The sequence below is a fragment of the Saccopteryx leptura genome, chromosome 1, assembly GCF_036850995.1.
Source record: "Saccopteryx leptura isolate mSacLep1 chromosome 1, mSacLep1_pri_phased_curated, whole genome shotgun sequence".
NCBI classification, from domain to species: domain Eukaryota; kingdom Metazoa; phylum Chordata; class Mammalia; order Chiroptera; family Emballonuridae; genus Saccopteryx; species Saccopteryx leptura.
In genome coordinates this window covers 71,710,179-71,736,303 of record NC_089503.1, presented here as the reverse complement: position 1 = coordinate 71,736,303, position 26,125 = coordinate 71,710,179, and the positions used below count along the sequence as shown (strand labels likewise).

At 40.8% G+C, this 26,125-nt stretch overlaps 1 protein-coding gene and 1 long non-coding RNA gene across 13 annotated transcripts in view; one reads left to right on the top strand and one right to left on the bottom strand.

The window, feature by feature from the left end:
- LOC136395464 (uncharacterized) overlaps positions 1-6,237 on the bottom strand; it is a 40,241-nt gene extending 34,004 nt beyond the window's left edge. The window contains exon 1 of the long non-coding RNA XR_010749339.1: positions 5,792-6,237. This is a non-coding gene — a long non-coding RNA (uncharacterized lncRNA). The remainder of the gene's footprint in view (positions 1-5,791) is intronic.
- Positions 5,261-26,125, top strand: part of PICALM (phosphatidylinositol binding clathrin assembly protein) — a 140,118-nt gene continuing 119,253 nt past the window's right edge. For 9 of the 12 annotated variants that reach the window (XM_066370263.1, XM_066370244.1, XM_066370253.1 and 6 more), the window contains exon 1: positions 5,262-5,731. In XM_066370263.1, coding sequence (XP_066226360.1) covers positions 5,602-5,731 — 130 coding nt within the window. In that variant the 5' untranslated portion in view covers positions 5,262-5,601. Of the gene's footprint in view, positions 5,732-26,125 lie in introns of all 12 variants that reach the window. The other 3 variants (XM_066370215.1, XM_066370204.1, XM_066370226.1) reach the window with 2 other exon arrangements.

Genomic DNA, 26,125 nt, shown 5'->3' with positions numbered 1-26,125 from the left:
AGGAATCTCCATACTGTTTTTCACAGTGGTTGCACCAGTCTGCATTCCCACCAGCAGTGCAGGAGGGTTCCCTTTTGTCCACATCCTCGCCAGCACTTATTATGTGTTGTTTTGTTAATAAGCACCATTCTGACGGGTGTGAGGTGGTCTCTCATTGTGGTTTTAATTTGCATTTAATTTGCATTTCTCTAATGATTAGTGATGTTGAACATTTTTTCATCTGTCTATTGGCCATCTGTATGTCCTCTTTGGAGAAGTGTCTATTCATTTCTTTTGCCCATTTTTTGATTGGATTTTTTATCTTTCTGGTGTTGAGTTTTCTTTTTCTTTTTCTTTTTTTTCTTTTTTTTTTTACAGAGGCAGAGATAGACAGGGACAGACAGACAGGAACAGAGAGAGATGAGAAGCATCAATCATCAGTTTCTCGTTGCGAGCTGCAACTTCTTAGTTGTTCATTGATTGCTTTCTCACATGTGCCTTGACCGTGGGCCTTCAGCAGACCGAGTAACACCCTGCTGGAGCCAGCGACCTTGGGTCCAAGCTGGTGAGCTCTTTGCTCAAGCCAGATGAGCCCGTGCTCAAGCTGGCGACCTCGGGGTCTCGAACCTGGGTCCTTCCACATCCCAGTCCAACGCTCTATCCACTGCGCCACCACCTGGTCAGGCTTTCTGGTGTTGAGTTTTACAAGTTCTTTATAAATTTTGGTTATTAACCCCTTATCAGACATATTGTCAAATATGTTCTCCCATTGTGTGGTTTGTCTTTTTATTTTGTTCACATTTAGCTGTGCAAAAGCTTTAGTTTGATATAGTCCCATTTGTTTATCCTGTCTTTTATTTCACTTGCCTGTGGAGATAAATCAGCAAATATACTGCTGCTAGAGATGTCAGAGAGCTTACTGCCTATGTTTTCTTCTAAGATGCTTACGGTTTCACAACTTACATTTAAGTCTTTTATCCATTTCGAGTTTATTTTTGTGAATGGTGTAAGTTGGTGATCTAGTTTCATATTTTTTGCAGTTAGCTGTCCAATTTTCCCAACACCATTTGTTGAAGAGGCTATCTTTACTCCATTGTATGCTCTTATCTCCTTTGTCAATTATCAGTTGTCCACAAAGGTGTGGGTTTATTTCTGGGTTCTCAGTTCAGTTCCATTGATCTATATGCCAGTTCTTATGCCAGTACCAAGCTGTTTTGAGTACAATGGCCTTGTAGTATAACTTGATATCAGGAAGTGTGATACCTCCCACTTTATTCTTCTTTTTCAAGATTGCTGAGCCTATTCGTGTTCTTTTTTGGTTCCATATACATTTTTGGAATATGTGTTCTATATCTTTGAAGTATGTCATTGGTATTTTAATTGATATTGCATTGAATTTATAAATTGCTTTGGATAATATAGACATTTTAATGATGTTTATTCTTCCTATCCATGAACACAGTATATGCTTCCACTTGTTTGTATCTTCCTTGATTTCTTTTTTCAATGTTTTATAATTGTCTGAGTACAAATCTTTAATCTCCTTGGTTAAATTTACTCGTAGGTACTTTATTTTTTTTTTGTTGCAATAGTAAAGGGGATTATTTCCTTAATTTCTCTTTCTGATAGTTCATTATTGGTGTATAAAAATGCCTCTGATTTCCGAGTATTAATTTTATATCCTGCCACCTTGCTGAATTCATTTATCAGGTCCAGTAGTTTTTTGACTGAGACTTTAGGGTTTTTTATATACAGTATCATATCATCTGCAAAAAATGATAATTTTACTTCTTCTTTTCCAATTTGGATGCTTTTTATTTCTTCTTCTTGTCTGATTGCTGTGGCTAGGACTTCCAGAACTATGTTGAATAAGAGTGGTGAAAGGGGGCACCCCTGCCTTGTTCCTGATCTTAAGGGGATTGCTTTTAATTTTTGCCCATTGAGTATGATGTTGGCTGTGGGTTTGTCATAGATGGCCTTTATTATGTTGAGGTACGTTCCCTGTATTCCCACTTTGCTGAGAGTTTTGATCATGAATGTGTACTGGATTTTATCAAATGCTTTTTCAGCACCTATTGATATTACCATGTGGTTTTTCTCCTTCCTTTTATTTATGTGATGAATCACATTGATTGACTTGTGAATATTGTACCAGCTTTGCCTCCCCAGAGACCCCAGAAATCTTAATGGCTCAAGTATCAAACTTTTATTTTTTGTATCCCACTTTTATTTTATTTCACAATTAGAGAGTTTTTGATGATGATTCAGGGTCAAGATTTGGTTAATCTTGCCTTTTAAGGCAAAGGTTATATTTAATAACTAGTCTACACACCATTTCTAAAAATGTATAAAAGGTCTAAATACATATTAAAATTGTAAAATCAAAAGTCAAATTAAAATTGTATAATTAGGCCCTGGCTGGTTGGCTCAGTGGATAAAGTGTTGGCCCAGCATGTGGAAGTCCTGGGTTCAATCTCTCATCAGGACACACATGAGAAGCGACCATCTGCCTCTCTTCTCCTCCCTCTCCCCCTCTCTCTTCCCCTCTCACAGCGGGTAGTTCAATTGGTTTGAGTGTTGGCCCGGGGAACCGAAGTTGGTTCAAGTGTAGGCCTCAGGTGCTGAGGATAGCTCGGTTGATTAGAGCACTGGCCCCAGACAGCAGTTGCCGAGTAGATCCCAGACTCGGCACATGCGGGAGTCAGTCTATCTATCTTCCTTTCTCTCACTTAAAAAAAAAAAAAAAAAGAAATTGTAAAATTAACATATCTGAAATAAAGGAAAATGTGACAAGATAGTTAAGAGTAGACACTCATATATGTGAGAGAACTTGGAGGTTATACCGATTATTGTCTTTTCAGCATGCTAGGTGAAGCAGTGTATATTAAAAGACATATGGAAGTTTATGACAATGTAGAAGTATATGATCTAGTGTCATGAGACAGTCACGCAGTGACAGCCTAGGGACTACAGTCATACAGACCTGAGATCTCATTCTAACTCCCCCATTTAGTAGCTGAGCAAATTTAAGCAAGTCACTAAATTTTTCTTAAGCCTCAATTTCTTCATCAGTTAAATGGAGAGAAAAGAAGTGTATTAGGCAGGGTAGCTTATTTCAGAGTTTTTCTCTCTCTCTTTCTAAAAATCAATAAATGAATTAAAAAACAAAACAAAACCCTGTTGTTCCCTACACCTCTCTTTTTTAAATTGGGGAACCTAGGAAATGTCGTGTGCTATTCAAGCTTTTCCATCTATTTTTGGTTCTGTCATTTATAATGAAAATATTAATAAATAGGCTTTAAGTTGGTGATCACAGTTAAGAGCTGATTAGTTTCCAAAGTACTGATGGGTTCATCATTAGAGCAGTATTCAGCATCTAGAAAAATGCTTGACACATAGTAGGGTTCAATACATATTTTTTGAAATGCAGTGAAAGAATTAATAAAATACTGAAATAAGTATGGTAGATAATTATGGGATGGAAAAAATGTAAGTGTGAAAAAGTGGGCAGATTATATCAAATGAGTTTTGGTCTTTCCAAATGGGTAACTTCAAAATGTTTTCATTCACTCATTCAACCAGCATTTGCTTTAAGAATGAAATATTTAGAAATTGATAGCTAAAGGCTATGCTTATGATGACCTCATCAGGCGGCTTATCAGTACAGAGTTTCAGTCCAATTCTAACTTACTCAGTGGAATCTATAGAAGAGTAGCAATGGTGACTGACATGTCTTGAGAATAGGGTAACTGCACTGCCAGATAGAAACAGGGCAGCTAACTGGACACCAAAGTGCAGATGGACTACAGATGCACTGAAGGAAGTCATTACAGTTCTGTGAAATTTGTGACTGGCCTGACAAAGACAAGCCTGCTGGTTTAAGAACTGTATGTTCTTGGCAAAAGCATGGTGTTGCAGAATTTCACCAGCCATAGTGAAAAAAAGGGTGGGGGAAAGGGAGGATACCACAGAATTCATGATATGATACATAAAATGTTAACTGTTAGCTTTGCATCTTTTGAGAGTCACCAGATTGAAGCACAGTATTTTAGATCTGGCTGGCAGATGGTGTACACAGAGTTTCTGAGTACGTTAGCATTACATTTGAAACTAGCAGAATTACATAGAACTGTCATTGTAATTTAACATTCATATAGATTTTAAAACATCCCAAAACCCAGGTAAAAAGTGGGGCATTAATAACATTTTAAAAGACTTTGTTAATAGATTTGGATTTCATAGAACATATTCACAGGATTTAATAATTTTTCTAAAATGTGTACAGGGTAGTGTCAATGTTTTCTTTCCCTGAAACTCTGGTTTAGGCAAGAGAAAAGGGAAGAAAGACTAAACCAGGGGAGATAGCAGGTAGTGATGCTTCAATTTTTTTGAATGGGAAGTGTCCATTTACTACTTCTCTAACTTCTTCCTTCTATGGTCTGAACCTTGAATCACATCAGTTAGCCTTATAGGGTTCAAGCCAACCTCTGGTTGACATCATCCTACTACTTCCTTTTTCAAATTCCACTGAAACTATGTTTCCTGTCCTGTTTGACACCCTAGGAAAAGAATACTGCTCGCTAGTATCTAAACTTAGACTGGCTGAACATGTCGAGTTTTCAAAGAGAAAGAAAAACAGGTGACATTTCCAAGCCTTTCAAAAAAAGAGGAAAAACCCCAGCCCTTCTGGGGTCAGTAAGCAGGGAGAGCACAATAGGGAGAGGCCTGCTATGAGGCTCAGGAAGTGGGCCGGCTGAAGCCTTTTCCTCTCCCTTACAGTCTGGAGGATGGCCTTGGGGGCGTCCCTAAACCAATTCTTGATTCTGCTAGGGGATCCCTGGGAGCCAGAACTCTGACAGCCCCTTCCTCCGGGGCTGGAAGGCAGCTGCACCTCCTTCTTGTCAAGCTATTGCTTTCAGCCAAAGCCACTAGGACAACCTTGGAGCGGTCGGTGTAGGGTAGGAGAGGGTAGCAGCGGACTCCCCGCGCGCCGGACTCCCCGCCCCGCCCCCTCTCTGTGACTCCGCGGGACTCAGCCTCGGGCGACTTGATAGCTAAAATCGTCACTTGACGCGGCCGCCCCCGCACAGCGACACCTCGCCCCTCCTCCTGCCGCCCCGGGCGGGCCTCCTGTTGCGCCCGCCGGGCGGGTGCCATCACGTAACACGCGGGCACCGCCCCGCTCTTCCCTCGCTGAGCGAGGGGGGGGCGGGCGTCGAAAAGGAAAGAGAAGGGGAAAGGGGCGGGAGGAGGAGAGGCGGTGCTCGAGTCACGTGACCTGGGCAGCCCGGAAAGCTCCGAGGAGGAGCCTGGCGCCGCCATTTTCCTGCAGCTGCCTGTCCCTCTTGCCCTGCCCGGCTCCAGCTGACCAGGGAAGGGGTGGGCTGAGCTGAGGCGGGGGCAGAGGAGCGCCCGACGCCGTGCCTGACCCCGCGGGTGACACGAGCCGGTTCTTTCCGGGCTGGGTGGCAGCGCGCGGCCTTGAGCCCCGCCCCAGGCCGGCGGGCGGAGAAGGAGCCGGTGGGGGTCGGGGGTGCGGTGGGGGGTGGGGGTCCTCCGGCGCTTGGGGGTCCCAGTCCCCGCCGGCTGCGGAACGGGAGGGGTGGCGGAGGAGCCGCAGAGATGTCCGGCCAGAGCTTGACGGACCGAATCACCGCCGCCCAGCACAGTGTCACCGGCTCCGCCGTATCCAAGACAGTATGCAAGGCCACGACCCACGAGATCATGGGGCCCAAGAAGAAGCACCTGGACTGTGAGTGAAGCCGACTGCCGCCCCCGCGACCCGCGTCTCTCTCCCCTTCTCCTTCCTTACCCCTCGTTAGCTGCCTCTTGCCATCCTGCGTCCTGTCTGGCGCGGCGGGTCCTCAGGTCGTGCTGGCTCGGTTCTTTCTGCTCCCATCACACCTGCCTTCACGGCTTCCGTTCCCAGTCTGAAGATCCCTGACAAGCCACTCCCCTCCGGCTTCCTCGGGACCCTCGCCGCCCTGGAGGCTGCCCCGCGATGCCCCGTCGCAGCCGGCCAGCTTGCCTCCCACCTGGCCTCTCGCCTCCCTGCCTTCCCGGTGTCCGGCTCTTGCGCCCGGCGCGGCCCGTGCTGCCTCGTCGCCCTCTCCCGAGCGTCTCCCGCTGGCTCCGGGTCTCACCGGCCCATTGTTTCCCATTAGCTTCCCTCGGGTTTCCGTAAACGCCTGGCGGCGTGAACCAAGATCCCCTTTTCTCCGCAACCCCGAGGGCTGTCTTCCTTTGAAGTGATTCCCACTTCCTTGGCTCCACGAGCCTCTTCTCTTCCTCCCCACTTTGCTCTTCCACCTTTGCAGCCCACATTTGGGTTACTTTGCCTCTAGTTTCAGTTAAATTCCTTCGTTTCCTTTTCTTTTAAATATACCCAATGCCTAACTTTTGTCCCAAATTACTTTTCTTCGTTGGTGTGGAAGTAAAGGAATTCTATCTGGTGTAGGGAAGCTTTGTTGAATGGTGGGGTTTTTAATTGCCTCCGGTGGAATTTAAGTCATTGTATTTTCTGTCTTTTGACGGGGGTAAGTTGTGAATGTCAGGCAACCCCCCCGCCTTTAATTGTTGCTGTTGTTCTAATAGGGATGCGGGAAAAGGTTTGCTGATACCTGGTATTTTTTCCTGGAACTGTTAAACCTGACGATTTTAATATAGAGGCTTGATTGTGAAGCTTTTGGAATTCAAAATGGATTAGTAATCAAACCTACAAATAACATACATCTTAAAAAACTGGTGAAAATTGGTGATGCTTGAGTTTGGCTTCCTTTTTGGTCTTATGCTGTCGATCTTTTCGGGGACTAGCATTTCTTTTAGGCGTAATATTACTCCATTCACTGGTTCTAACTCCTCCCAACTTTTTCCAAAGCTGGAAGCCACCTGTAATATCCACTTTCTTTCCACTCCTTTAACTCAAGGTACAAAGCTCAGTGAATTACTCAAGCTTTGCCTCAGGGGAGCTTTGACCCGAACCTATTAAGGGAAAATAGGGAAATAGATACAATAATAAGTTCGTCTTTTAAAAATATACTGGACACTTAGCCTGATTGACTTCATCCTGCATGAGGGTTAGTTTGCTTTCCTGATCGAAGCAAGAGACAGCTTGTCCTGAAAAGAAATTCACTGACAGGAGTCCGGTTTTGATTTCTCATTTGGACTTTGGACATAAGGCTTGCACTTAAAAAAATGTACGAAATGTGAATTCTTCCAAGATACTTTGTTCATGAAGTACTGTTAGAACAAATTATTGCTACAGACAAACCCATTATTCATTGTCACTGATTCCTTCGCTGGACAAGTTAAAAAAACATACATCATTACTGCTTGGTCCTCTCTGATGCGCAAGTTATGCAGGCTGCTTTTTAAGTTATCAGTCCTTGCTTGTGTAGAGAATGCAAAATATATTTAAATGTTGAAATTTTAATACACAGAAATTCTTTGAAATGCATTATGAAACTGATATTTTTTGATTGATATTTGGAGTAGACATTTCTACTGTATATCTCTTTAAATGACTGCTTGACTGGCTCTACCTGACCTTATGGTTTGCCCTAACGCTGTGTTAATGCTTTTCTTGTTTTTCTTTTTCTTTTTGGTAATAGGGGTAAGTGAAGAAATTACTTTAACTGTGAACTATTGTCCTGTTCCTTTCAAAATGGTAAATTATAACGAATCGATGCAGCTTTTAAAATGTCCTTTTTAAATAGGTGTTTGCCTTCAAATTTAGCAGTTCTTTTAACACATTGCCAAAAATACTCAGAAAATAGGCTAGGTAAGGTTAGGATGGTGATATTTACTTGGGGTTTTATGAATGTTAACCGTTTTTCTGGGAATAGAAGCTACTGCAGATGCTGACTGGGATTAAGTTTGTAGGGTACTCCCACGTTTGTAGTTCTTTTCCTCTACCACTTGGGTTTATAAACTCCTGCTTATTTAGAACTTGAGTATTCTTGGTAATGTTTGATTTTTAAAAATTTTATGTAAATGAAGAGCCCCCTACTCTATTTCCTTTCAGTGAGGCTTTTAAAATACAGTGATACTATTATCTTTGAATTGCTTAAAATGCATTTCTAACTAGTTCTCACTAATGAAATAAATGAGTGAAGTATAGTCTAATCAATGAGTGGTTTTTCTAAACGAGAAAATTGAAAAGACTTTCATAAACAGTTCTGGGGCCTGACACTGTGAATTTTAGGCTTTAATGTAGAGATGATTTTTCCTCTTATAAGTAGTTTTCTTTCTAGTGAGGCATAGTTGTGTTGTACCTTTTAATGTCCCCCCAATCTATTGTCTACTTAGTTGAACCTAATAAAAATAATTTTATTATGTATTTATATATTTTTTAACGACTCCATTTTTAAAATGTTAGTGCTTAACCAAAATTTGCTTAGGGCTTTTTTTTTCCATAAGCTTTAGAGTGTGGATGTGTTTTCTATGTACTTCCCCAAGGTCTTTCCATATTAGGAAGTGATTATTATAATCCATGAATTATGGCATAATCCATGCTACATTATATACTTGTTTAAGAAAGATCTTTTGCTTATAGGTGTCAATAGATAATAGTGTTAACTAGTGTCTCTAGTGTGAATAGAGTTGTCAAACTTGAAACAAACTTGTAAAAATGAACATGATTTGCCTGACCAGGCGGTGGCGCAGTGGATAGAGCGTTGGACTGGGATGCAGAAGGACCCAGGTTCGAGACCCCGAGATCGCCAGCTTGAGCGCAGGCTCATCTGGTTTGAGCAAGGCTCACCAGCTTGAGCCCAAGGTCGCTGGCTCAAGCAAGGGGTTACTCGGTCTGCTGAAGGCCTGTGGTCACAGCACATGTGAGAAAGCAATCAATGAACAACTAAGGTTTTGCAACGCGCAAGGAAAAACTAATGATTGATACTTCTCATCTCGCTGTTCCTGTCTGTCTGTCCCTCTCTCTGACTCTCTGTGTCTCTGTAAAATAAAATGAAAAAAACAACATGATTTACATTTAATTCTGGGCCTTTTGTGGCCATAATTAAAGTAGAAAAATAATAGCCTGTAAGAGTTCAAATGTAAATTTGAAGGACTTTACTTTGCCAGGCACTTCCTAACCATTATCTAATTTAACCCTCTCTCTTAGCTATGGGAGAGGCAAACCATATGTATGGAAAGTAGTCTCTTTAACTCCATTTGAAAAAGGTGTAGAATGCTTAAAACATTCATCATGGTTGAAGTATAGACAAACACAATTTTTAAATTTATAAATTTTTTTCAATTTATAAATTTTTAATTTAAAAACTTTCTTAGCTGATTTAACAACCTATAGTCTTATTTTTTTATATGATTAATTTTCTTTATACTGGTTTAATTTACTGTCTTGGGCATTTACATTGCAACCTGTTTCACTGGAATGTAACATTTTTGTTAATGGCTACAATGTTTTCACTTTTTTAATCCATGTTTTTCCTAGTTAATTTTTAGAGACACTTCATTCAAACCACCATCTGCCTTACATTCTACAACGAAATCAAGATTCTGTTCTTATTAAGCGTCTATTATAAGCATGTCTCTATGGTAGACATAGTGGGGGAATTGTGTAGATCTAGACCTACCTAATTTTAATTGTGGAAACTTTTTTTAAAGTAGGAATTAGTGAATCTTTTATGTAGAAGGTGAATTTTTATTTGAGTTAGTAGTTTTCCATTGAAAATGTGTATAATATTTTCACAGAACTTGAAATAATTACCTTTTTAAGCAGGTGTATTGATTTTTAATGTCTTAAGGACATCCAGTGGATGCTTTGTTTACATATTGTGGAGAAAGTATCTGGTAACCAGGATTTGATTTGCAAGAAGATGCATGTTAGGAAGACATTAAGTTGAAAACTATCCCAAGGAGTCTCTTGTTTAGCAAAAAGGTAACAGGCTTTTCAAATGAATCTTGTTTTACAGTTATTTTATAGTTAATGTTTGGGCTTAGTGGCTTAGTGTTCTTTCCTGTAAGAATAAACTATATGATTTATATTTTCATTTTTCATTATTTGATCTGTTCTGTCACTTAGTCTTTAATTCTGAAGCACAGAAAATGCTAATGGAGTTATGAAAGTGGTAATGATAAGATCTGACTATATCAAAAGACAAATATCAGATGTCTGAGATATCTATATTGCTCACAAAATTTAGGGACTATTTTATCATTTCATATTCATTTTGAAATATCCCCTAATTTTTGTGAGCAGTATAGTAGAATTCCATAAACATAAAAGTTTTTCTCCTTAATATGTCTGATTAGGTTTTTGGATAGTCTGTATTTAAAGAAATTCTGAAGAGAACTTGACATATATAGCCATTTAGGTAGCTGTCTTATTTGTAATTAACAAATTCTAAAATATAAATATCTTTGTGAAGTAATCAGGCTTCACTGGTGGACTTGTGATAAGAAATACTATTAGACTTCACACTTTTTTATCCTTATAGCAATGCCTTTCATTTTTAGTATATATTTTGTATATCTGAATAATTTTTAAAGGTGTCTTTGAAATTAATTTATTTTTTAAATTTAACTTCTTTTGCTTTATGAGAATTCCTCTTTATTTATTTTTATAGAATGTTTTAGGATGACATTGATTAATAAAATTATGTAAGTTTCCTCCTGACTGGTGGTACAGTGAGAACATCAACCTGGGATGCTGAGGTTCCAGGTTTGAAACCCCTAGGTCACTAGCTTGAGTGCAGGATCATTCCCAAGGTCGCTGGGTTGAGTCCAAAGGTTGCTGGCTTGAAGCCCAAGGTCGCTGGCTTGAGCAGGGGGTCAGTGACTTGGCTTGAGGCTCTCCCTCTTCTAAGGCATATATGAGAAGTAATCAGTGAACAACTGACGTGCCACAACTGTAAGCTGATGCTTCTCATCTCTCTTCCTTCCTGTCTCTCTCACAAAAAGAAAAAAAGAAAAAAAATTATATAGGTTTTAGGTATACAATTCTATAATACATCATCTGTATGGATTTAATTTAGAGTGGGTGCAGGAAAACTTCATATGACATGACTATTTCTCATTTGATTTGTGAATCACTTGTATAAAATAATTAGATATTTTTAAAGTACATTAATTGTTAAAAATAATCCATTTTAATTGTCAGAATTACTTTAATTTAAATAAAATAGTTCATTTTGACACTGATTATTGTTTAGATATTTAATGTGAAAGTTAACTATAAGGCATAGAAAGTTGCTTCTGTTCTCTTTCCTTCAGTTCCAAAGTGCATAATTTCATAATTTCTCCCTTAAAAATCAAAGAATAAAAATAAACTTAAAGGCTTCTTGGCAAGAAGTTAGAGCCCTACCAAGAAATAGGGTTACATTTTCAAAGTAAAGGCTTTTTGCTCTTCCTGTTCTTTTTGGTGCCTGAAGTGGCATTTCCGTTCCTTTGTGTTCTGTCTCAGTGTGTTCCCAGTTAAACTGCTTTATACATTGCTTAAGAGATGTGAAAATTTTGGATTTGACTTTTTAGAATTTTGATGTTTACTTTGTATCTAATTCTTTTCATGGAGAATAGTTTCTGGGCAATTAGATTTTACTAATGATATTCCTTTAAAAGAGAATTTGATGAACCTAACCTTTGTGTTAAATGTTTTGTTTAGAGTTGTAATTTTCCAGGTTATCAGCATTTTAAGGATTTCTTACTAAATTAGAGTGTAGTAGAAATATTGACAGCTTGGTTTTGTGTTTATGCCTAGATTGATTTTTTTTTAAAAATTTTATTTACTTATTCATTTTTAGAGAGGAGAGAGAGAGGAGAGAGAGACAAAGAGAGAGAAGGGGGGGAGGAGCTGGAAGCATCAACTCCCCTATGTGCCTTGACCAGGCAAGCCCAGGGTTTCGAACCGGCGACCTCAGCATTTCCAGGTCGATGCTTTATCCACTGCACCACCACAGGTCAGGCTGCCTAGATTGATTTTATATTTATTTAACAAAAACTTATTTGTGCTTATTTTGTGCTGAGCACTCACCATACTAAACACTTTACATTTATTAACGTGCTTATTTCTTTCAGTAATTTTGTGAGAGAGATTTTGTTATTATCACCTTTTTAATGATTGGCCCAAGATCACACTGCCAGGAAGAGGAGAACTGAAATTTGAATTTAAGCAGTCTAGGCTAGCATCAGGCCTGCAGTTTCATCTCAGTGTGACTTCCTCCATAGTGCTTTCCTATTACAGGAAATGAATAAACCATACACATCTATTCATGGCAGTGGTTTTAAAGTGTGATCCTAGGACTCCTGGGAATCCCCAAGGCTCTTTAAGTATATTTGTGTGGTCTAGGCCTTGGCGGGGTGGTTCAGTGGATAGAGCATCTTCCTGGTGCACTGAGGTCCCAGGTTTGATCTCAGGTCAGGGCATGTACCAGAAGCAATCAATGAGTGCACAGCTAAATGGGACAGCTAAGTGGAACAATGAATTGATACTTCTTTCCCATCTCTCCCCCTCCCTCTCCTGCTCCCTCTTCCCCTCTCTCCTTCCTCCTCTTCCCCCCTCTCCCTCCCCTTTTACCCCTCCTTCTCCACCCCCTCCCCCTCCCCTTCCCCCTCCCTCTACCTACTCCCCTCCCTCTACTCACTCCCCCTCCTTCCCCCTCTCTCCTCCCTCCTCCCTCCTCCCTCCCTTTCTCCCTTCCCACCTCTCCTTACCCCCTTCCCTTGCTCCCTTCTGTCTTCCCTGTCTCTCAAAAATCAATGGGGAAAAAATAAACTATATTTGTATGCTGACAGTATTTGTCTTTTCCATTTTCATTCTTTCACCAGTGTACAGTGGTGGTTTCCAGAGGTTATGCGGTGTGTGATGTTGTAACTGGTTGAATGTAGTAGTAGATGTGAAAATCAAACTGTTTCCTGTTAAGCTAGATAGTAAAGAGTTTTGCAAATGTTCTAAATTTTGCCACTGCTCTGAATTTTGGTTTTGGAAAATACAGTTATTTTTCATGGGAAATGTTAACGTGATAAGTTTTAAAAAAGGAGTTAAATATTTTAAATTTTCTGTTTTAATTCTTTTGTGTGCATGTGTGTGTGTGTGTGTGTGTGTGAGAGAGAGAGAGACAGACAGACAGACAGACAGGAAGGGAGAGAGATGAGAAGCATCAACTCTTGCTTGGGTCACTTTAGTTCATTGATTGCTTCTTATAATATGTCTTTTGACTGGGCGGCTTCAGCTGAGCCAGTGAACCCTTGCTCAAGCCAGTGACCCTGAGCTTCAAGCCAGCAGCCAGGGGATCATTTCAGTGATCCCATGTTCAAGCTGGTGACCCATGCTCAAGTTAGTGAGCCTGCACTCAAGCTGGGGACCTCAGAGTTTTGAACCTGGAACCTCAGTGCCCCAGGTCAACACTCTAGGCACTGCACCACCACCAGTTAGGCTCAGTATTAATTTCCAACAGTAAATAGTGATAGACAAAAACCACATAACCAAAAGCTCTTTGGGATCCTCAATTTTTTTCTTTCTCTCTTTATTTTTTTTAACTTTTAAATTCTTTTTTATTTATTTATTTTAGAGAAGAGAGAGAGAGAGAGAGAGAAGAGGCAGAGCAGGAAGCATCAATTCAATTCCCACATGTGCCTCGACCAGGCAAGCCCAGGGTTCCGAACCGGCAACCTCAGAGTTCCGGGTCAACGCTTGATCCATTGTGCCACCACAGGTCAGGCTAAAAAAAATTTTTTTTTTTTTTTTTTTTTTTCATTTTTCTGAAGCTGGAAACAGGGAGAGACAGTCAGACAGACTCCCGCATGCGCCCGACCGGGATCCACCCGGCACGCCCACCATGGGACGATGCTCTGCCCACCAGGGGGCGATGCTCTGCCCATCCTGGGCGTCGCCATGTTGCGACCAGAGCCACTCTAGCGCCTGAGGCAGAGGCCACAGAGCCATCCCCAGCGCCCGGGCCATCTTTGCTCCAATGGAGCCTTGGCTGCGGGAGGGGAAGAGAGAGACAGAGAGGAAAGCGTGGCGGAGGGGTGGAGAAGCAAATGGGCGCTTCTCCTGTGTGCCCTGGCCGGGAATCGAACCCGGGTCCTCCGCACGCTAGGCCGACGCTCTACCGCTGAGCCAACCGGCCAGGGCAAAAAAAATTTTTTTAAAGAGACAGAGGGATAGATAGGGACGGACAGAGAGGAATGAGAGAGATGAGAAGCATCATATATATTAAGTATATTGGAAAGAATGTGCTGTGTGACTTGGAAAGGGGAGTGCTAACGGAGGCAAACGGAGTCTAACATTAATGTATCTTTTTTCTAAAAGGCCTTAATAAAGCTTGTCATTAATTGGACTCTTATCCATTTTGTATATGTGTGTGTGTGTGTGAGAGAGAGAGAGAGAGAGAGAGACAGATAGGGACAGACAGGAAGGGAGAGAGATGAGAAGCAGCATCAATTCTTCATTGTGCCTCCTTAGTTGTTCATTGATTGCTTTCTCATATGTGCCTTGACCACGAGGCTGTAGCAGAGTTAGTGACCCCTTGCTCAAGCTAGCAACATTTGGTCTCAAGCCATCGACCATGGTGTCATGTCTATGATGCCACACTCAAGTCAGCAACCTCGCGCTCAAGCTGGTGAGCTTTTGCTCAAGCTAGATGAGCCCACCCTCAAGCTGCGATCTCTGGGTTTTGAAACTGGGTCCTCTGTGTCCGATGCTCTATTCACTGCGTCACCGCCTCATCAGGCTCCTCATTTTTTTTTTTAAACATCTAAATATCTCTTTTTCAGCCAAATAGGTTAGGTACCACCAGTTGTACTCAAATAAGTTCTTGAATTCTGAACTATTTTGGGTTCGTGTATGTTTTCTCTGTAGAATAGGAACTGTTCTTTTTGTAATGTTTTTTATCCCAAAATTACCTAATCAGTGATCCTGTGGTTACTTAGTAAATATTGAATGATTACATGTAATCTCCTCTCACAGTTCATACTTTTCCATGAACAACTTATAGACACAGTCTAGTGATCCTAGTATTTTGACATTTAATATTTTTATAGAGATTACCAGTTGCATGAATGGTAATTATATGGTTACAAAATTATAAATGAAGTTAATCAGTAGCATTGATAAAAACATGTTTTTGTGTGCAGCAAGAGCCATTAAGAGGTCTAGTTTGTTTGTTTTTTCATTTTAAAGATTTTATTTATTCATTTTAGGGAGAAGAGAGAGAGAGAGAAAAAAAGAGAAGGGAGGGAGAAGCAGGAAACATCAACTCCCATAATGTGCCTTGACCAGGCAAGCCCAGGGTTTCAAACCAGCAACCTCAGCGTTCCAGGTCAATGCTTTATCCACTGTGCCACCACAGGTCAGGCCAAGTGGGCTCTTTTAGAGTGAAGCCTCCTTATAAGCAAGGGTTGAAGCAGTAGTAGTGATGATTGTGATAATTGGAACACTAAATCTAGACTATCAGTTGATTCCAGGCACTAGTGGGAATACCTTCGAGTTTTCTCTGAACACTTGAAATTTCAGCAGTGATTTCTGAAATCGTGCTGGTATTTATAGTCATAAAACTTAGTACTTTAAACCAATTTAGGGACTGTAATTTTACTCAAAGGATACTTTCTAAGTAGTGGTTGAGGAAGCTAGAAATGTTTTACTAACTTCTGCCCTTACTGAAGACTGCAGATAAAACTTGAGAAGTGACTTTATAGGGTATTCTTACTTGCTGTGTATTAATGTACATATTTCTACTGATTATATAATAATATTAATAATTAGGTGGTCTCGTGATTATAAGCTCTGAAAACGGGTTATGGTGTGTGTATATGCTTAAAGCTTCATGTGCTGGTGATAGAGTTAGTTAAAGTAGATACTTAACAAATAGAAATGTACCTTTTAAATACATCTAATATGCAAAAATCTTACTGTAATTTAAGTATATATCAAAAAGTAAATAGCAGGTGGTATTCACACTGGAGAGGATTGGCACGCCTTTTTGATGTTCTTGAAACGATTATCATTTGCAGAAATCTATTTCATGCATGGTATTGAGTGATTTGAAATATTGTCATTTAATCCAAAGCTAATGGGAAAAGGAGATTGTGAGGTAAAGTGATTATTTCTTTTTGCAGTTTTTAAATTGCAATGTAATTCACATTTACATAATGAATTTCCTTATTCTAGACATTTCACATAAATGGAGTCATGCAGTATGTGGCTTTTTATGTCTGGTTTCTTTCACTGAGCATGTTTTCAAAGTTCATCAGTGCTGTAGCACGTAACAGTACTTTTTTCTTTTATACCATAATTTGGTTATCCATTCACCTTTTGGTGAATATTTGGGTTGTTTACTTCCCTCAAACCCACTAAGAATAACACTGCTGTGGACATTTCTGTACAAGTGTTTGTGTGAACATGTGTTTTTGGTTCTCTTGGGTAAATACATAGGAGAATTGCTGGGTCAAGTAATTATGTGTCTAAGTTTTTGAGGAATTAGAAGACTGTTTTCCACCGTAGCTGTACCATTTTACCTTCCCAACTTCAATGTTTGAAGGTTCCAATTTCTCCATGTTATTGTCAACACTTGCTACTTTCAGGTTTTTTTAAAAAAACTAGTTAGATCCCATTTAGGGCGCATACAAGAATTAACCAATGAATGCATAAGTAAGTGGATGACAAATTAGTGTTTCTCTCTCTTTCCTTTTCCCTTTCTTTAAAAAGTTAGTTAAAATTTTTTTTATTGTAGTCATTCTTGTGAGTGTTAAGTGGTATCTTGTGGTTTTGGTTTGTGTTTCCCTAATGACTAATGATGTTGAGCATCTTTTCATATGCTTATTGACCATTTGTTCATCTTTGAAAAAGAAGTCTATTCAGATCCTTGCCCATTTTAAAATTTGGTTCTCTCTATATTTGAGATGTTAGAATTCTTCATAAACTTCAGGTTCTAAGTTATCCTTATACGATGCAGATATTTTTTCCCATGGTTTGGCTTGTCCTTTCACTTTTTGGTAGTGCCTTTTGATAAAATTTTTTAATTTTCTGTAATATTTTTATATTTTCTCTGATTATGCTTTTGGTATAATATCTAAGAAACCATTGGCTAACCCACAGTTATACAGTTATACCTAATTTTACTCCTACAAGTTTTATAGTATTTAGCTCTTTTAGATTTGATCAATTTTCAGTTAATTTTTATACATGGTGTGAAGAGACAAGGTGGTATTAAGGAAATTAAGAGCATTTGAGTTTTTTCAAATGCCCTTCTTTTGAAGTTGACATGTTTCCCTGCGGAGGAAGAAGGAAGGGCATAGCCACCAAGTGTGGAATAGCAAAAGCTTTATTTAGTACAGCGCATCCCGCCCGACAAGGTTCTCTGGTCTGGGGGCCAGGGGCCAGAGAAGTCGCATGGAGAAATCCGCTTGGGGGAAACTTATAGGGTCTGCATGGTGAAGGCGAGGTGATATGACCTGGCGAAATTTCACTGGCTGACGGACAGTCGCTCTTTTCCAAAGGACTTCTGGGAAGTTTCTTGTGGCATGCATGGGTGTGGGTGGTTCCAGCCAAATTCTAGGGTCTGGTTCTTCACGTGACCTTCCCCCATTGCCCACATCTGTTTGACCGTGACTTGAGAAACTTCGCGGATACGGTCCTGTAAGGATTTTTAAAAAAAGAGGATCAATAGGGGGATCTGCAGGGTCCAGGCTTTTGGTGAGCTGGAGGAGATGGGTAGGGCCCAGTGGTTCTGACTGTCAGTGGTCCTGCATGGGGGCAAGCTTGAGGCAAAACTGCATGTCAGGAGTGGCGTATGAAGGGGAAAGGAAGGGGTCCCATCCACTCCCATAAGTGAGACCCGTGAGGGAACTAGAGGTCCAGAGTGTGATGGCAAAACAGAGAAGGTAGCCCTCGTGTCCACAAAAAATGAGATGGACTTACCCGCTAGTTGTAGCATTACCCTGGGTTTGGTGAGGGTGATGTGCGTCTCCGAGTCCAGCCATGTCATTCGTCCATGAGGCCTAGGAGTTCAAGCGATGGGCCCGTCTGACTAACCTGGTCCCCCACCTGGGTGGCCTGTCATCCCCACAGAGGCGCCAAGGAAAAGCCCGTTGCCCAAAGGGGCAATTGTTCTGCCAGTGACCGGGCTGCCCACAGTCGGGGCAGGGCTCAGTGGACAGCTGTGGGCAGGGGCCCTGCTGGGACCAGTGACCCTGCTTGCCACATTTAAAGCAAGCTCCTGGTGGGATTCCTCCTTGTGGCCTGGACTTGGGTCAGACACCTATGCCTTGTCCCTGTTGCTCTGCTGGCCTCAGGGCTGCCACAGGAGTCTGGGTTTGGAGAGTTACCTTCTGCTGCATGTGGGCCTGGCGAGTAACCTCGGCCTTTTTCTACTAGTCGTGATTATTAAAAACTTTAAATGCCGTGTTCATAGGTCCCGGATAGGCGTTTAGGGGTTGAGAATAAGAGGAGGGGGACTCCTGGGGAGCCCGGCACCCAGATCCAGCCAGAAATACCAGAGGCAGGACAGGGCCAGGCCTTCCTGCAAAAAGATTGGGTTAGGCGTGGGGTTAGGAGAACAGCAAACCAGCGTGAGGGTCAATGGTAGGTGGAAAATGGCTTGACCGAAGAGAGGCTTAAGAACACAGTGGAGAAGGGAGGGGCCCCTGGCCAGCAGGGGAGGAGAAAGAGGGACTGGTATTTGCAAGTGAATGAGAAACAGGATCCTGGGAAGGGAGGGCAGGGGGTTCTTGGAGGGAAGAGACCCGAGTGAAAGAGGTCCACAGAAGGACCATAGAGGGGTCCCGAAGAGAGGGGCGCCCCTGGGGGGTCAGGCAGTAGGGGGAGAGAGTTGGGTGTGGGTGAAGGAGGATAGATCAGAAGTGGAGGGTTTAGGTGAAGTTTATCTGGCCAAAAAGGGCCTGTGCCCGTGTAGCAGGCGGCACAGAGATTAGGACAGGAGCACAAATACTAGGAGCCCTGAATATAAGAGATCTCCAACCAGTTCCCAGTTCCTTTGGTGATAAATTGGTGAGAATGTTAAAATGGAAAGTTCCTTTAGGAGGTCACCTGGTCTGGCTATCCGGTGGGTTCTGTGGCCTGGCCACATCGGAGAAGAACAGTTTCTTCTTATTTAGGGAGGGAGAGATTTTGGGTAAGACAACTCCAGGAGTGTTTCTGGATTAGGTTTAGATTCCTGCGCCCCCACGGCCGCCCTCAGTCCTCAGAGTGGTCAGAAATGAGAATTGGCATCTCGCAACTCAATTTCTGGCCACCGATGGTTAAGTAAAGTGGAAGTGACTGGAACGTCTCCATGGGCACACACGCACTTGGAATGGAAAAGAGGTCCCTGACACAGCTGCAGTTTTGGACGGGGAGGCTGGAGGTAGGGGACTTACTGCACCATGTGCTGAAGTGGGTAGAAGGTCGGAGATCCTGGTTCTTCCTTGGAGGGGAAGGAGAGAGGAGCAGTCCTTGTGGACTTCTAACTCCTCCCGGGTTTCAGCACTAAATGTAAGGTATTGCCCCCCCCCCCCCCCAAGGAAGAAGGAAGGGTGTAGCCATGAAGTGTGGAATAATAAAAGCTTTATTTAGTATAGCGCATCCCACCCAATGAGGTTCTCTGGTCCAGGGGATGGGCCAGAGAAATCGCATGGAGAAATCCGCGTGGGGGGAATTTATAGGGTCTGCAGGGTGAAGGCATGTTGATATGACCTGGTGAAATCTCATTGGCTGACGTACAGTCGCTCTTTTCCAAAGGACTCCTGGGAAGTTTCTTGTGCTGTGCATGGGTGTGGGCGGTTCCAGCTATAGTTCCTGGGTCTGGTTTCTCATGTGACCTTCCCCCATTGCCCATTGACCTTACACTGTGTAATGTGAAAATAGAGATTAGTGAAGGAGAAAAATATTTTCTTGATGGCAGTCTGCAGTACTGTATGTAGCTCATTGACTGATAATGGAAATATTTTAATCATTCTTTCAACTGGATGGACCACTTAATCTAATCCAAAAACCATTTTTTAGCTTCTCAATACTGTCTTTTAAATGTGTGAAGAGATAACACTTGGTTGCCTGTGTATGATCAGTAAACAGTTATTTTTGTCCACATTGAATAGTGTGCATGTTTCCATTGTATCTTATACTTCCTCACAATACCTTTTATATGTTGTAATTATTTATAGCTTCTATATTTATTTCTAGAGAGCCCTTGTATGTTTTCTTTTCTACCCTACAACATATAGCAAGTATGCAATAAAAAGATGCTAAACAAATGAGGGATGATAAAGTTTCCATGGATGGTTTCTAATGTGTTATCAAACAGTGTTTTAGGATTTTTTATATCAAGGAAGAGAAAGATTGCTGTAGGAAAAGTAGTAGTCTTTGCTGTGATGTAGTGGTTGTTTGAACTTCTGTTTTCATGATCAAATAAATTTTTATTGGTTGAAATTGTGAGGAATTGTGGAACTTGGGAAATAAATTTCCAGAATTAGATCATGTAAAATTAGAGCAGTGTGATACCTCAACTTATTTATTTCAAGATCTATCTATTATTGGTATATTTGACTTACATCAGATGAGCTTAACTAGTCAAATGTTAGGTTTTCTTTTCTTTCTCTTCAGATTATTATTTGCTTGTGATTGGTTAAAAGTGAATTCCAGGGAATCATGGATTTTAGACTTTGTGTTAGCCACATCTGATAGCAGATGTTTGCTAAGTGCTTGTGTGCTTTGTTATATGACATTGGCAAAAACAAAGTGCTAATGTAGTCAGAACTGAAATATATGACTAATATACTATATTGAATGAGCTGGGCATTGACCTTGATTGGCTTCTTCCTACTACCTACTTCAGTTATGCCCTTTTTCTTCTATTCTTAGGACTCGGTGGTGAATTGCCTGTGAAAATCCAAATTAATTTTCTTTTAAAAATGAAATGTAGATAAATTTTAATTCATTTGTGTACCTAAAGACTCAAGAGTTATTATTTTGTGTGACTGTTTTTCTTGGAGAGGGCCTGAGTGGAAAAATAATTTTAAGAGAAAATCGTATTTCATGTTATTTTAGTAAAATTCTCTAGGAAACTGTATTAAAACCTGTTGCCTGCTCTATGAGCAAGAATATAAGGGAAAGGTTCTGAGATGGAATTCTGTTTAACATTGAGCACTACTGGCAAAAACCCTGATCAGAAGCAGTAGAGTGCTAAGAGAGAGTAATGATGGTCTAAATAAGAATGTAAAGATGAATGACTCTTAATCTTTGACTTTAAAAGAAACATGAGATCTAATAGTGATGATGTTTAAACAAATAATTGTAATATGAGATAAGTGCATAATGCTTTTTAATTAAGTAGCAAAGTACTAGGGGCTGGACTAATTAAGTTTGAAGTAGGTTGGTGATCTCTTCATAGAGGTAACAGGAATTTTAAGGATGAATAGTGATTTGCAAGATTGGGAAAAGGGTTTCTCTTGAACAAATTAGCACATAGAGGCAAGAAAGAGCATTATGAATGTTGTAAAGTAGCGTTCCGCCGGGTTTACGTAGAGACACCAAGTCCAAATGAATTTTTAGGAGTTTTGTTAATAGGAGGAGATTTATTAATAAGCCGGTGTTGGGCAGATAAAATATATTATGCTCACTTTGTTAAAAATAGCGCTGCCCACGTGAGGCCGTCACCCAGGTGATATTAATGTGTGTTGAGAATCCTTGTAGCCTGGGGCTTGGTTTTGGGATTAAGCCTTTCCCACCCGTTTTGATGTGGGGTGGTACAATCCAATCATGCCTCAGAGAAGTGACTTTGTATTAGAGACTTCCCTATTTTGTATATTGGATTAAGGGTTTGGATTTCTACACTATAAAATGGGGACGGAGCGGGAGCTTGCGCTCTTGGTTCCTGGGATGATTAGCATGAGAGAGCAGAGAGAGTAGAGCCAGCAGCGGAAGGAGGCCACGTGGAGGAGGCCGGGAAAAGCAGCCAAGATGGCGGAGTGCTGAGTGAGATGCCAGTTTGTGTAGAGTTTGTATCTGGGATAAGGAAGGAGGTGGGGAACTGAGGAGAATAAGGCTGGTGAGCTAGAAACCTTTGATTCTAGGAAACTCGGATAAGTCAGTAGCTTTGTGAGCACTGAATGTGAGTGGGTTTTGGAGCCCAGTGTATGTTTTTACTTGCCCGCCGGGTGCAAGCTAGGATTAAAGACTATGGCCCACCAGTTTGTGGCTCCGTTGTTTCTTTACCGACTGTCCGAATTCAATGCGAACCTGCATGGGCCAGGAGGCTGCTTTGATAGTGGCCCTGGCCGTGGCTGCTGGCTTTACAGCCGGCTGCATATGACAAACACAAGGTATAGCTAACCCAAATCGTGCGGTCCAGAATATAGCTCTGAGGCTGGTTATATACACTTGATCACATACAGGTTGGCGGGAAAAGGAGAAGGAGGGGAGCATTACATAATTATTAACATTCGTTTATAGGATTTATAAAAAATATTTCTACATTTCTACATATTAAAATTTACAAGGTAACACAATAGCGAAGGATGTTGTTTTACATATTAAAAGACATCCCCAAATCTTAAGTGTCCATCTGCCATCCCTTTCTCTAGAGGTACATATGTCAATCACACGTTTTCAGGATAGGAGGGGTTTACATGATGTCAGAGGATAAACCTTTGTAAATTGCCCATTAAGGAGAAAGAAAGAGGAAAGGAGAAGGCCCACTTAATCTTCCTTCCTTCCTCTGCACCTGGCTAGCTGTTTACCTTTTTCCTCACAGGTGTGGGGGAAGGGAGAGAATCCAGTCTTCTTCCTACTTTCATTCCAAACCTAGTCATTTATACAAATGACTCTTCATTTTTACATAAAACCTTCATACAAAACCTCTTAATTTATAATACAACTAGAAAGCCCGGCAGTCATACGAAATGACTGCTGTTCTAGATATTATAAATTGTAATTAAAATGATTTGTGCAAAGGTGTCTGCTAATTCAAACTGAATTACCCAGGGCAGGCGGCGAGGATGCCCCTTTGCTTAGAGCCCCACGGGGTTTCCCCCTTCTACTTGCTTAATTGCTTAAAGTAGAGTGCAATGAAGGAAACCACTGGCGGTACATTTCTTAAGAGCCACCGCTAGCTCAATAAATAAAGGGGATTTAAATAATAAAATGTTAATTCACATGTCAAAGATCTCTTTGTACACAACATTTCTTGTGTAGATCTTTCCATCATTTTTAAGCTCGCCTTGCAGAGGATCATCAATTATTTTTAATTTTACGTCCGTTCTTTCACGAACTCTTGAACAGGCAACATAAAGTTGACCGTGTCCAAATGCAGGCTCAGGTAAAAAAATGCCAACACGCTTAAGCGTTTGGCCCTGAGACTTATTGATGGTCATAGCAAAGGCAAGTTTTACAGGAAATTGTCTCTGTATCAATTGAAACGGCAACCCTGTTTGAGATGGAGCCAAATCAATTCTTGGAATGACATGTATTTCACCTTTAGAGGAGCCAGTCAAAGACTTAGCTATTATGACATAGCTCCTTTTCTCTCCTCTTCAGTGCTGTATTTTCTAGGAGGCATTTTTAAAAGAAATTACGTTAAGACGTAGTTTTTATGTAAAACAGATGATTGCCAATGCAAACAAATGTTCACCTTCCCCCTGACCTGCTCAATTTGCATTCAGCCGTGGCAACTTCACCCCATTGGCTAGTACAGTTATGCAAGCAACTAATAAGCTATAGGCGACAGACACTTAAGCCGCATATAATAAAGATGCTGTTGCCTGACCAGGCGGTGGCGCAGTGGATAGAGCATTGGACTGGATGCCAAGGACCCAGGTTCAAGACCCTGAGGTCGCCAGCTTGAGCATGGGCTCATCTGGTTTGAGCAAAAAGTTCACCAGCTTGGACCCAAGGTTGCTGGCTCAAGCAAGGGGTTACTCAGTCTACTGAAGGCCCATGGTCAAGGCACCTATGAGAAAGCAATCAGTGAACAACTAAGGTGTCTCAATGTTCAACGAAAAACTGATTGATGCTTCTCATCTCTCTGTTTCTGTCCCTGTCTGACTCTGTCTCTAAAAAATAAAATAAAAAAAATACAATGCTGTCGTCCATCCTGAGCTTGTGTAAATCACACACAAGTATAAAAATCATATTTACAAAATCTCTCTGTATGCTTAGTCTAAATTATAAAATGCCCTTTAAGCTTCTTAGTAAAAGGGGATTTTCTATAATAATATAGTATGTCCCTGTAAGCCAGGAAACTTCCGTATTCCTTTTCTTTCATTCTCTACAGAAAGGAGAGGCAAGAAACCTAACTCTCCTAAAAAATTAATATTAATTTTTGCAATTCTTTGATACCTTACCACATGATGTGTTTGGGATAAACTTTAGTGCCTAATGGTGGAATGCAAAGTGTTAATGGGAGTATGGGAGAGAAAACTGGAGAGGGACCTCTTAAATAAATGTCTTGTACGGACAAGAGTTAATAGACGCTGGTTTCTTCAGCCCTTCTCTTCAAACCCTCATTTTAGAATCTCCTTTCCTTCCTCTTATTAGCTGCTTTCCTGGTATTAGATGCCTTTGTTATGGAACTGAGTGAAGTACTCTTTCCTTTTCCTAGGTAATTTGTGGTAGGGTTATTGAAAGGGATAGGAAGGAAGGAATGCACAATTCTGTTGCTGTATGTTCAGGGGGTTAGATAAACTTTGGCACCAGAAATTGAACTTCTGAATATTATACATGGTGGTTTGGTCACTAAATAAATCAAATCCGGTACTCTGATCTTAAGGCTTTTGTGAACTTGTCTGGAAATCAAGGTTGTTTTGAGTTCCAAATTTGTGAATGAACTTTAAGACAAACTATCTTTTCTGATGGTCAGTATGACTAGAAAAGGTTTGATAAACCAGTTAAAGTCAGTAAGATTCTTGGGGGCTATGTTTGATTTATAGGATTTAATTATTGACATCTATTTATCTGCAAATGATATATTATCAGTTATTAGCAATGTAAAGCTGGGTCTCTATCAAACAAGATACTAGTCTTGGGGAAATTGATATATTCATTAGCAATTACATATTGAGTGTCTATTATATAACAAAGTTAACTGTTTTGGGGAAAATGAAGAAATCCAAAAGTGAAAGCACAGGTTATATCCTCAGTGTAGTAGGGACTATGTCATTAGAGATAGCTGTATTACCTGGAAAATGAGAGGAGAGAGATAATACTTTTTTAAAAAAGATTTTATTATTGATTTTAGAGAGAGGAGGGGTGGCAATGGGGAATAGCTGGAATCATCAGCTCATAGTTGCTTCTCGCATGTACCTTGACCAGACAAGCCTGGGGTTTCAAACCAGCAACTCAGCATTCCAGGTGACACCGCGCCACCACAAATCAGGCAAGATAACTGCTTTTGTCAAGGGGGAGAACTGGGCCTTATCAGTAAGGAGCAGTAGACATTTCAGGTGGAGGAAAGAGTATGAGCAAACAGGTAGGTAGAAAGGCTGAAACTGGGGTACGAGAAGTTTAATTATGGAGGGTGATAGGGTGCTTTGTGGCTGGGGGAAGGATAGATTATGTGTAAGGAGTAATACAATTGGAACAGTTGTCTTGAGGGTAGATTGTGGAAAGATCATATGACCTTTAGATACTATATATCTCATCTCCAGGTAGCTTTGGCTATTGTGGGTAAACTTGGATCATAGAGCTGATTTTCAAAATTGTGCTAAATGTTTATTTTCTACTGCCAGTGTTAAAGTAGGGAAGGCAAGGAGGAGATATTTTGTTTTAATACTTTTTTATTTTTCAATGACAGTTGACATACAATGTTATATTAGTTTCATGTGTACAACCTAGTGATTAGACGTATAACTTACTAAGTGATCTCCCTGATAAACCTCATACCCATCTGACATCAAACATAGTTATGATAATATTATTGACTTTTTTTCCCTATGCTGTGCTTTACATCCATCCCCATGACTATCCTTTAACAACCAATTTGTACTTCTTATTCCCTTCACCTTTTTCACCCATCCCCCAGACGCCCACCCATTTGGCAACTGTCAATATGTTCTCTGTATCTATGAGTCTGTTTCTGTTCCATTAGTTCATTTATTTTGATTTTTAGATTCAATTTTGATAACTATGTATTTATTGATATTAAATCGTTTATATTTTTTTATCTTTATGTTTTCTTAAAGAAGACCCTTTAACCTTTCA